This window comes from Phalaenopsis equestris, unplaced genomic scaffold, assembly GCF_001263595.1.
Source record: "Phalaenopsis equestris unplaced genomic scaffold, ASM126359v1 Scaffold000134, whole genome shotgun sequence".
In the NCBI taxonomy this organism is placed as follows: Eukaryota; Viridiplantae; Streptophyta; class Magnoliopsida; order Asparagales; family Orchidaceae; genus Phalaenopsis; species Phalaenopsis equestris.
Window position 1 is genome coordinate 2,400,309 of NW_018164576.1, and position 10,719 is coordinate 2,411,027.

Consider the following 10,719-nt stretch of genomic DNA (forward strand, 5'->3'; position numbering starts at 1 on the left):
GTAAAATTCAAGATTTCAAAATTTGGGATATTCATGAAGAAGCAAATGTGATGTGGGATAAAATAACAAACACTATTAAACAAGTAGCAAAAGTTGTTCTTGGAGAATCAAAAAAAAAATATTTACAAATAAAACTAGTTGGTGCTGGAATAATAATGTGCAAGGAAAGATAAAATATAAGAAATTATGTTATAAAAATTGGTTTAATTGTAAAAGCTTAGAGAACTGAAAAAAATATCAAACGGCCCGCAGCGAGTCTAAAAGAACAATCTGTGACGTAAAAAATTCTGCTTTTAATGATATTTATAATAGATTAGATACTAAGGAGGGTGAAAAATATATGTATAAACTAACCAAACAAAGTGAAAAGAAAAGTAAAGATTTAACTCAAGTAAAATGTATTAAAGATGAAAATCAAAAAATACTTTTCTTAGAAAAAGATATTCAACATAGGTGAGTGAGTTACTTTGATAAACTTTTTAATGAAGTTTCTGAAAATACGATCGAACTTAGTGATTTGAAATTCTCTTCCAAATCTTCCTCGTCCTCTGCGCCGATATTTTTCTTCTCTGCCTAGAACCTCGCTCTGATACTACTTGTTAAAAAATTAGGGCGAAGAAAAAATAAGAATCGACACAAATCCAGAAGAACACACAGAGATTTAATGAGGTTCTGCAAAGATGCGTATGTCCTCGGGAGCAGAGCGGCGATTCTTTTTAATATTCAGAAAAGGGTTACAGAATTCAGGGATACCTCCCGGGATTACAAACAAACTCATTTATAAACCAAAAGTAAATTCTAAGTACAATATGTAATTACAACATTACCTCTTGTACCGTACCGCGGGGCGTTGCCTCCGCACCCCCAACCCACATAACGTAACTTCCCGATTTAGACTGATTCTTCCACCCCGCTTCGTTCCAGCGTCCGTCCCTATATGATATATGAACCATACCATAACACCTAATTTGAGAAAAAAATATTTTGTCCTGCATAAAGTCGTCCGCCGATGTGATGTATAAAGATGTGACACCCAGTAATTGATCGTACGGATGTGTGATTTTCAGACGGAAAATTTTCTCCAGTTTGAGAGCTTCCTCTATTGATAAACTTCTTCTTCCTCAAAATTTAACAATAAGAAAAATGTAGCATTAATCCTCTCTAAAAATATTTATTTATTTAAGTTTGTGTTACGTTTTAACAAATATTTTTTATTTTTCAGTAAGTAGGAAGCTAACTTTGCATTTTTTTTATTTTATGTGTGTTTTTTTAGTGTACCATTGTTAAATATTATATCATGTTTTTGATATTTATAATAGCAAGTTTGACATATGTAAAGTTTTATCACTATTGAATCATTTTAGAACAGAGGGTCCTGTAATACTCGTGAGTGCATACAATTTGTGGAAAAGAGATGAAAGAGTGATGGATATTAGGCTTGAGAGGAGGCCTCAGGAATTGTATGTTAAACTTAGACCTCTGGTAAGCTATGGTTTTAGAGAGAGAGAGAGATTATGGGAAAAAATCCAGGTTTCCTATTTCTCGTCTTGACTTTCATTTTATTCTAAGAGGAGAGAATAGTAAAAAAAAATATGTGTTTAGTGCAGTAGGACACACATCCATGATGTCTTGACAATAAGAATGTGGCGTTGATTTTAGGCGGTGCTTTTCGAACTTGTGCCCTTCTTAGTAATGATGATCATCTATGAAAGTTGTTCAGAAGGCTTGGTCACCACTATGGAAGATGCTCAGTGCAGTCACTTAAACAGATGGGCCCATTCAACAAGTGAGCTCAGTTCAGCATATTAACCTCCATTTAAAATTCGCATAGAAAGTTTGAATTTTAGGTATATGATTATATTTATGCGTACACTCTTATCTACATTGCAATATATGTTAAAAAAACGATATATATATATATATATATATATATGAATTTTTAGGTGTTAGATATATAAATACATAAAAATTGTGTGGTATATATATGTAAATGCCCCCATTTTTTTCATTTGATTATGAGAAAAACATGGAACATCTACCATGAACTTTTCATCATTTCATTCACCATTGCCATTTTAGTCACATTAGTGCTATGCTTTCCCTATTAATTTGTATTTTTACTCGAGCAGGGGACGAATAGTAGCTTTGTTTTCACAAATATTTATGACAGCCCTATTATCTTTCGCCCCACAGGTAGTCAGATTGCCCTTCTCTTCTTGTTTACTTCTGATTTTAAAATATCACTAGTTAGTGTTTCCTGACCCGCCTCGGTTAATCTACCAATTTTGATGTAGTTTTACTGCAATTTTATTTGTAATAATTTGTTCTGATGAAATTTCCTTCTTAGCTATTGGGAAAAAAATTGAATAAATCAACTGAAACATCATACCGTCCTCTTAAAGATTAAACTTTAAAATTGCAAATTTATCCAGTGTTAGGAAAATACATCTGAATCCCAAACTTTCAGGTGCTAATCATTATTTCACTCTCTGCTCTCCGGATTATTTTGCTATGGGTGGAGGTGGCCACTTCGCACTATACTTGGATGTAGACTTGTGAGCTTCACCTTCTTCTCTTATTATTTCTCTATTTTCTCCATGGCCAAGAAGTATGAGTTAATAGAAATCTCATACTTTAATATTAATCTTGATTTTTAAATTTTTTTCTTAATTTGGAAGGTTAAATGGTTCAAGTTATCAGTCAGAGACATTCGGCAATCCATGCCTTGCACATTCTGAGGACTTCAAAGTGAAGGAGGTTGAGGTAAATTAATAGAAATATTTGCAATTTTTTCTTACTATCAAAACAATATTAATTCATTTTTGCATACTGGAGCTCAACTTACATGCAGTTATGGGGCTTTGTTTACCCTTCAAAATATGAAGAGATGTTAACTTTGTCTCGAACTGAGAAGCCCGGGATCTGGAGCTGGTAAATTGACTCATGACGAAAATTTTCAGGTCAGGATGAATCTTAAAGTTCTATATTTACTTTATTTTGAGATGAATACAAGTGCAACACATATATCTCTAATTATGTAACACTTGTGCTACACTCATTTACTGGCGCACCTAAGTTTTCTCTTCGGTACGAACATTAACCCAATCATCAACTTTGGGTCTAACCCAGTTTCACTGTAACTGGTTCATGTGAAGCTGATGTAAATATCTAGTTAGTTTGATCTCTATATAACCAATCAGAGTTATTGGAGTGTCAGAGGATATCATCAGTGAAATATAAAGAAAAGCATGTGTACACAAAAACTGTCATCCTCTTGACAGTAATATAAGGAGTATAATTTTGACATTTCAGAAGTAGCTAGCTTGATTTTTTTCTATGAAATAATATGAAGTTGTTTTGAGCAGATTTTAGAGAATCAGTCCATTGACCAGAATGAATTGATCCAAGTTACTATGATTGGTTATTAATTTTTATTCATATTATAGATTTAATTATTATTATTATTATTTCACTATAATTATTATATTAATAAATTTAATAATATTATTTTAAATGTAATGGTATAAATGATAAATTTGATGACTTTAAATCTGAATATGGTGATTGGTGAATAACAATTATGAGAAAATAAGCAGTATTTACAAGTAAATTTTGAGTGATTTAATAGTTATATTAATATATTAATTATCACATTAAAATATCAAATATTAATCTGTTTTAAATTCAAATAAAATAAAATAATTGAATCCTTGAAATAAAAAGAAAAAAAGAAACTTTACAACCTTAGAGAAGCTCCTGAAAAAAATTACATACGTAAGATGCGCTGCGTATATAATGGAGGTTATATGGGTGTTATATCAATATTATATTTGTGTTATATTTCTTGTAATCTCCATATAACTTTCATGTAATGTTAATATAACATACATATAACCTCTATTATGTACGTAGCGATGCGTACGTCTTACGTACGCAAATTTTTTCCTTATTTCTAATCTCACAGATGAGCGATCAGAAAACATAATATGCATCAACACTTGGTGAGCAAGAGTCTTGTGTGTGCTAGCTAAGCGAACAAACCAAATTAAAGTTCATTATATATATAAATGAAGTTACCATGAACATGACACATGAAGCTTTTATGACGGCCCTGCATGAAATATCGTCCACTACACTCCATAAACGATTTATTCCAAGTTTTTATTTCAAGAAAGGGAATAATTTTTCCAAAAAAAAAAAAAAAAACTTAAATACACATCACTTGAAATGTTATTATTTATATGAATCGGATATATGCATGTCATGATCAAAACATCAATAAATCGATAAAAAATGAAGCATAAATGTTCGAGTTTTCTTGTGAATTTTGATATTTAAGTGATAATTTGAAAAATAGACGAAAGAGAATGCTAGATTTAACGGAAATGAAAATAGTTTTAAAATATTTACATACATGCCACATAAATCATATATATTTATATTACTGAAACTTGTATATTTATATGCATACGTGTCAATTTTTAAGTAATACACTAATAATACTATGATAAATCTATAGTGCTTCGGAATTTAATATTTTCTGAAGATGACAATGATCTTAAAACGTCTTCAATAAAACATGAATCTCGAGATAAATTTTTAAGTAAAAAATATTCAAACTTTAATCAAGTCATTTAGTGTTCAAATTTCATCAAACTTATAGTCAAATGACCAACTCGACGAGGCAGATCCAATGATACCAAAATTAGTCAAATCCGTGCTAAATCAAGTTCAGATCAAGCCATTAAGTCACTTTTGAAAACTTTCTGAGCATATTTAGAAGGTCAAATGAATGTCAAATTTGACGAGCTTATTGTCAAATCAAGAGTCTCGACAAGCCAAATCAAATGAACTCAAAATCAGTCAATTCTGACATCGTTAAGGCACTCAAATATCCATCAAATGTCGTCTGATCAAAGGGAGCTCTTCAGATCGTCTAATCAAAGAAATTATATTCTTGTATTAATTACACCCGAAACTCTATAAATAGAGCACCGCCCCTCTCATGAGGGAAGAGGGGAGCTTGAAGTTTGGAGAAGGAGCCGAAATTTCACCACCACTACTGCTAATTGTCGTCGATCACCATCAACCACCGCCGACCGTCATTAATCAATTATGACCGTCATCGATCACTGCCGATCATCGATGATCACCGCCAATTTCTGTCAACCATCACCGAACGCCGCCATTCACTGCCAATCACCATCAACAACCACCAATCATACGCTAACAATCTCTATCGGTCGACACTTATTCCTAGCAACAAATCCATCAGTGCGTCGACATTGTAACTTGGAAAACCTAGTAACCATTTTCTGCCTATGGGACAAGTGGTTGCTACTGTAATTATCTTTCTATAGTGGAACTCTTTAACTGGGCCAAACCCTTTGATTTTTTCCCATCCCGTCTTTTCCACGTAAAAACTTCTTGCATTTCTATTTGTTATTTTCTCTTATCAGAGTGTGTGTTGAATTCTCATATAACACTAGGACGATAATCTATTACTCTATTGTCATGAATTTTCTAGATATTAGTCAATGAATAAAAAAAAAAAATATTGCTCAGTGCTTAAATGTATATCACATTAATTAAAAATAAAATAAAATAAATCTTAAATATGTTGAAGCGCTGGCCCGTCCAAAATAATAATAAAGAGCATGATATACATGGCCTGTCATATGCAATAGTTTTATTTTATTTTCATCTTATTTACATGACTCATCCCTAAATCTACACATCTCTCCAATATCAGGTGTTCATTCATCACTATATGTATAGGTAGAGCTGAAATTATCTCCTCTTAAGAATGAGAAAGTTTACTAAGTAAATAAATTAATATTAAAAATTAAATTAATTGAGAATTAAGACATATATATTATGGAAGCAAAAATACCTATTTATTAATAATAATGTATGACAGAAATTCTCTTTCGTAATTTAAGGCACTGAGATTGTCCCAATAATCTATTGAACTTGTCTACGCTCCAGTCAACCAGCTCCAATTAGCCCAGCCAGCCCCAATTGGCCGACTTTTAAGCCATTGGGCAATTGCCAACATTGAGCTGTAGTTATAAATCATAAACTATTTTCTAACAGTCAAACTAATTCAAATCAGCAGATGGAAAATTGGCAGAATCTTTTCCCCTATGAGCCACATAATTGTTGCATATGTAGCAGCCTGATCCTTTCCCATATGTTAATGTCATCTAATTTATGTACATATCTACGTGTTTTTAAAGTACTGAGCATAAAAATATATCTAGATGGAGCAAAATTCTTAAATTGTCTAATTGCATAACGAAGAAAATAATAAATTTTACTATTTATATGAAAAAAAATGTCAAATTTTAGGATGTATGATTCCGGAATGCTATCATTTTGAAACTCTCATAGCCTAAATATACATGTATTCCTATTAAAGGTTCAATTCTCATGTCCTATAGGATTCAATTCCTCTCATACGGTATTATATTTGAGGCCTAAACTATATAGATTTATCGTTAGGTTATAATTAAATGCGCTCAAATGCTATAGAAAAAAATACAGAGCTATAAATGATTAAATTTGATGGAATTTTCAATTGTTTGATATCCCTTAGTGTCTAGCCTTATAATAAGGGGGTTTGCTAGGGGTGTTTCTGAAATTTTGCATTTACGAGCCTGTCCAAGCTGCTGGTTATGCAGGCTGCGGGTCATCAAGTTGCGGGTTGTAAGTTGTTGGTCGTCTAGGCTGTTGGTCGCCAAGGCTAAAGGTTGTTTAGACTGCTCGTTGTCTAGGTTGTGGGTCGTCCAGGTTACGGGCCTTCCATGTGGCGGATTGTCCAGACTACGGGTCGTTCGGACAGCCGGTCGTGCATGCTGTGGGTTGTTCAGGCTACGGGCTATCCAGGCTGCGGGTCATCCAAGCTGCTAGTTGTTTAGATCACATGTCGTCCAAGCTGCTGGTTGTCTAGGCTGCTGGTAGTCCAAAATGCGAGTCAGAGAAATTCAGTCTAACATATTTTTGTTATAAAGCCTCATATCAAAATCTAAAACTTCCAACATTCCATATATATCTTCTGCTCTTCGATGTCTTCTGTCTTCCACAATGAAGCCACTCATTTCTCCTCTGACCTCAATCCAGCTCTTCCCAGCAGATTTCTTCACTCCATAACTCTTCATTAATCTTCGCAGCTCCGCCAAATCATCCCAACGACCAGAAGTAGCATAAATACCACACAACAGAACATAAGCTGCAGAATTGTAGGGGTCAATGCACAGAACACTCTCAGCCGCTCTTCTCCCAATATCCACATTATTTTGAACTTTACAGGCAGCCAACAAAGTCTTCCACATTATCACATCTGGTTCAATTGGCATCTCGTTAATGAAGCTTTCAGCCTCACTTAATCTACCGGCTCGAGCGAGCAGATCAACCATGCACGAACAATGTTCTCGCGTGGGACGAATAGCATAAATGGTGCTCATCATGTCGTAGTAATATAGCCCTTCGTCTACGAGCCCAATATGACTACAGGCTGTGAGAACCCCCACAAATGTAACATGATTTGGCTGAATGCCAGAGTTCTGCATTCTCTTGAAAAGCTCAAGAGATTCCCTTCCATGGCCAAACTGTGCGTAGCCTACAATCAAACTGCTCCACGAGAAAACATCACAATGACTACCTGTCAACTCAAATAACTTTCCTGCAAGGCTTAAGTTTCCACATTTAGCGTACATATTAATCAAGCCATTCCTAACCATCAGAGAATCTACAAATCCAGTCCTCAGAGCAACACAGTGTGCTTGATTTCCCATGTCCAGGCAAGCTAAATCAGCAGCAGCACTCAATATACTATTTAAAGTTATATTATCAAATTCAAAGTTTGAACTTCTCATGAGTGCAGATAATCTGAAAATCTCACGTGGTTGCTGGTGCTGTAAACATGCAGTTAAAATTGTGTTCCAGGAAACAGAATTGCGAGTTTTGTTCATCTCTTCAAAAAGATTCATTGCAGTATTCAGGTCTGAACATTTTGCATACATGTTTAGAAGGGCATTAAAGGCTGCGGTACTTCTGCAAAAACTCATCTTGAATAAGTAAGCATGGATTAACTGGCCTTGAAATAGAGATTGGGGAATAGTGCAAGCTGAAAGCAAGCACTGAATGGTAATATCATCTGGTTCCAAACCTGAAAGTCTCATCTCTGAGAAAAGATGAATAGCTTCATCGGCAAAACCTCCAGAAGAAAATGCACCTATTACTGAATTCCATGAAACTAAATCAGGCTCCTCCAGCAGGTAGAATGATTTCCTTGCGCAATTCAAGTTTCCACACCTTGAATACATGCCACTCAAAGAACAACCAGCAAATGAGTTTTTTTCAAGCCCAAACTTTGTACATAAACTGTGAATCTGTTCCCCATACTTCAATAGATTTAGATTTCCACAAGCACTAAAAGCACTCCCAAAATGAAACTCGTTAGGCCTATGAACCCCTGCACCAATCATTTCCCCGAAAAGGTGCAATGCTTCAAATTCATGACCTTGCTGAGCAAATCCAGCAATCATTGATCCCCAAGAGATTAAATCCTTCTCTGTATTCCTCTGAAACACTACAAATGCATCGCTAATTCTCTCTGTTTTCGAATACATTGTTACGAGTGCATTCAGAACAGTAACATCAGACCCATAACCCAGCTTTATGACATGGGAATGCACCTGCATTCCTAACTCTCCATCAAATAGGCCTGAAGAAGATCGAATCAGGCTTCCTAAAGAGAAATCATCCGGAACCAAGCCTTTCTGAAGCATTCCCCGGTACAGCTCCACAGCTTCCGTTTCTCTATTGCTCTGGGAATACCCAGAAATCATGGAAGTCCAAGAAACAACATTCCTTTCGCGCATAGTGTCAAACAGCTGGCTGGCGTCATCCATGGCCCCACATTTTCCATACATGATGAGGATATGGTTGTGGAGGATGACATCAGGGATGACATTGGAAGAAAAGAGGTGGCGGTGAACAAGGCGGCCATGGTGGATAGACTTGAGCTGGGCGCAGGCCACAAAGAGATTAGCGTAAGTGCTGCGGCCGAGAGTTTTGGATTCAAGGGAGTAGAAGACAGAAATGGCATCTTCGAAGTTCTTCTGCTTGCAGAGGTTGATGATGGCCGCTTCGCCGCTGCAATAGCAATTGGCATTTAGCTCGGCGTAGGATAGCAAGGAGGGCTGGGCAGAAGTGGAGAAAAGTAGCCGTTGCACCTTACTGAATTTGAATTTCATTCTTTTTCTTCGTTTTTTTATTAATCCACTCTATTTAATTATAACACCTATTTTATTTAATATTTATATTAATCTCTTGTCATATAATTAAAAGATTTTATTTTTAAAATAAAATGACCTCGATTAATTTACACGCCAAATGTCTTAAAGATATCTTATTAAAAAAAGTCATCAAATTTACTCTAACTTAATTATATGAATAGTCAACGAAAATTTATATTATTCTTATTTTAAATAATTTACATACATACCACCTAATACTTACGTGTTTACATATCTAATATTAAAATTTTCCTTTTTTTACATTTATGCCACCTACAGCTTTCATATAACTAGGGGTGTAAATGAACCGAACACGAACGAACAGAGCTTGTGTTCCTGTCCAGTTCGTTTGAATTTAATTTGTTTAAAATAAGCTCATGTTTGAAATTGTTCGTGTTTATTTCTTAAACACGAACGTGCCAAACACGAGCTGTTCGCAAACGACGAGCCAGTTTGACGTCCCTGATATTAATATATATAACCTATATTGTATAAATATATAATATCTGTATTAGTATATTACTAATATAGTATATTAATATATTATTATTTTTAATTTATTATATATTATATTTTATAAATTTTAATTTTTTAAAATATCATAAAATTTTTTATATATAAATATTTTAAATTATTTTATATTTCGAACAATAACGATTTAAACACTAACGAAAACATCACTGTTCGTGTTTGATTCGTTTAACAAACTGAACGAAAAAAAATTGAACGGAACGAAAAAAAATTGTTCACGTTTGTCTCATTTACTTATCGAACGAATCGAACACGAACTCATTGACAAACCGAACACGAACTATTCATGAACAACCATCTTTTTTGAAAGCCCTACATATAACTTAAAAAAACACCACTATTTTAATTTTAAAAAGTGAATACACCTTTCGATTTATAAGCAAGATGGCATATATGTAAGAAAATGTAGTTTAAAGGTCTTTATATGTAAATAGATAGTAATAGAGTGGTATTTATGTAAACCTTCTTTTAAAATGTTAAAATTTAAAAGCCACAATTATTATTTTCTATAATGGGTATCATGCATGAAGAAGTTTTGATGAATATAACCAATGATCAAAAGATTATAAAAAATCATGAAATAATACATTAAATATAATATTAATTTCTTATGTTATAATTTAAGGTCTTAACATATCTAAATCAATCTTTATATCATTATATATTTTAGGAAATATATCATTATTATTAAATTAAATTATAGATATTTATTGCTAATATGGCTGCGTTTTGTTTTTAGTGCTGTCTGCTTATATGGAGTCCATGTTGCTGTACTTCTCATTCGGATGTTTTTATTTTTATTTTATATTTTTATTATGTAGGATTCGCGGTTTCTTTTTTTTTTTCTTCTGGCATTTACATGCATATCACCAAATTTTTATGTATT

The 10,719-nt window shown here is 33.6% G+C and overlaps 2 protein-coding genes across 2 annotated transcripts in view; one reads left to right on the top strand and one right to left on the bottom strand.

Annotated features, from left to right (window-relative positions):
- LOC110021516 (oxidation resistance protein 1) overlaps positions 1–3,338 on the top strand; it is a 16,795-nt gene extending 13,457 nt beyond the window's left edge. The window contains exons 5-8 of the mRNA XM_020720041.1: positions 2,130–2,193; positions 2,468–2,555; positions 2,679–2,763; positions 2,852–3,338. Of these exons, the coding sequence (XP_020575700.1) occupies positions 2,130–2,193; positions 2,468–2,555; positions 2,679–2,763; positions 2,852–2,935 (321 nt within the window). The 3' untranslated portion in view covers positions 2,936–3,338. The remainder of the gene's footprint in view (positions 1–2,129; positions 2,194–2,467; positions 2,556–2,678; positions 2,764–2,851) is intronic.
- Positions 3,339–6,508: 3,170 nt separating this feature from the next.
- Positions 6,509–9,260, bottom strand: LOC110021418 (pentatricopeptide repeat-containing protein At3g53360, mitochondrial). The gene has a single exon (XM_020719901.1). It carries the CDS (start codon positions 9,258–9,260, stop codon positions 6,987–6,989), a length of 2,274 nt encoding a protein of 757 aa, XP_020575560.1. The 3' UTR covers positions 6,509–6,986.
- Positions 9,261–10,719: the final 1,459 nt, after the last annotated feature.

What these genes read in the sequence shown, in the direction of transcription:
- LOC110021418 (XM_020719901.1), bottom strand. Translation starts at nt 9,260, where the DNA reads ATGAAATTCAAATTCAGTAAGGTGCAACGGCTACTTTTCTCCACTTCT.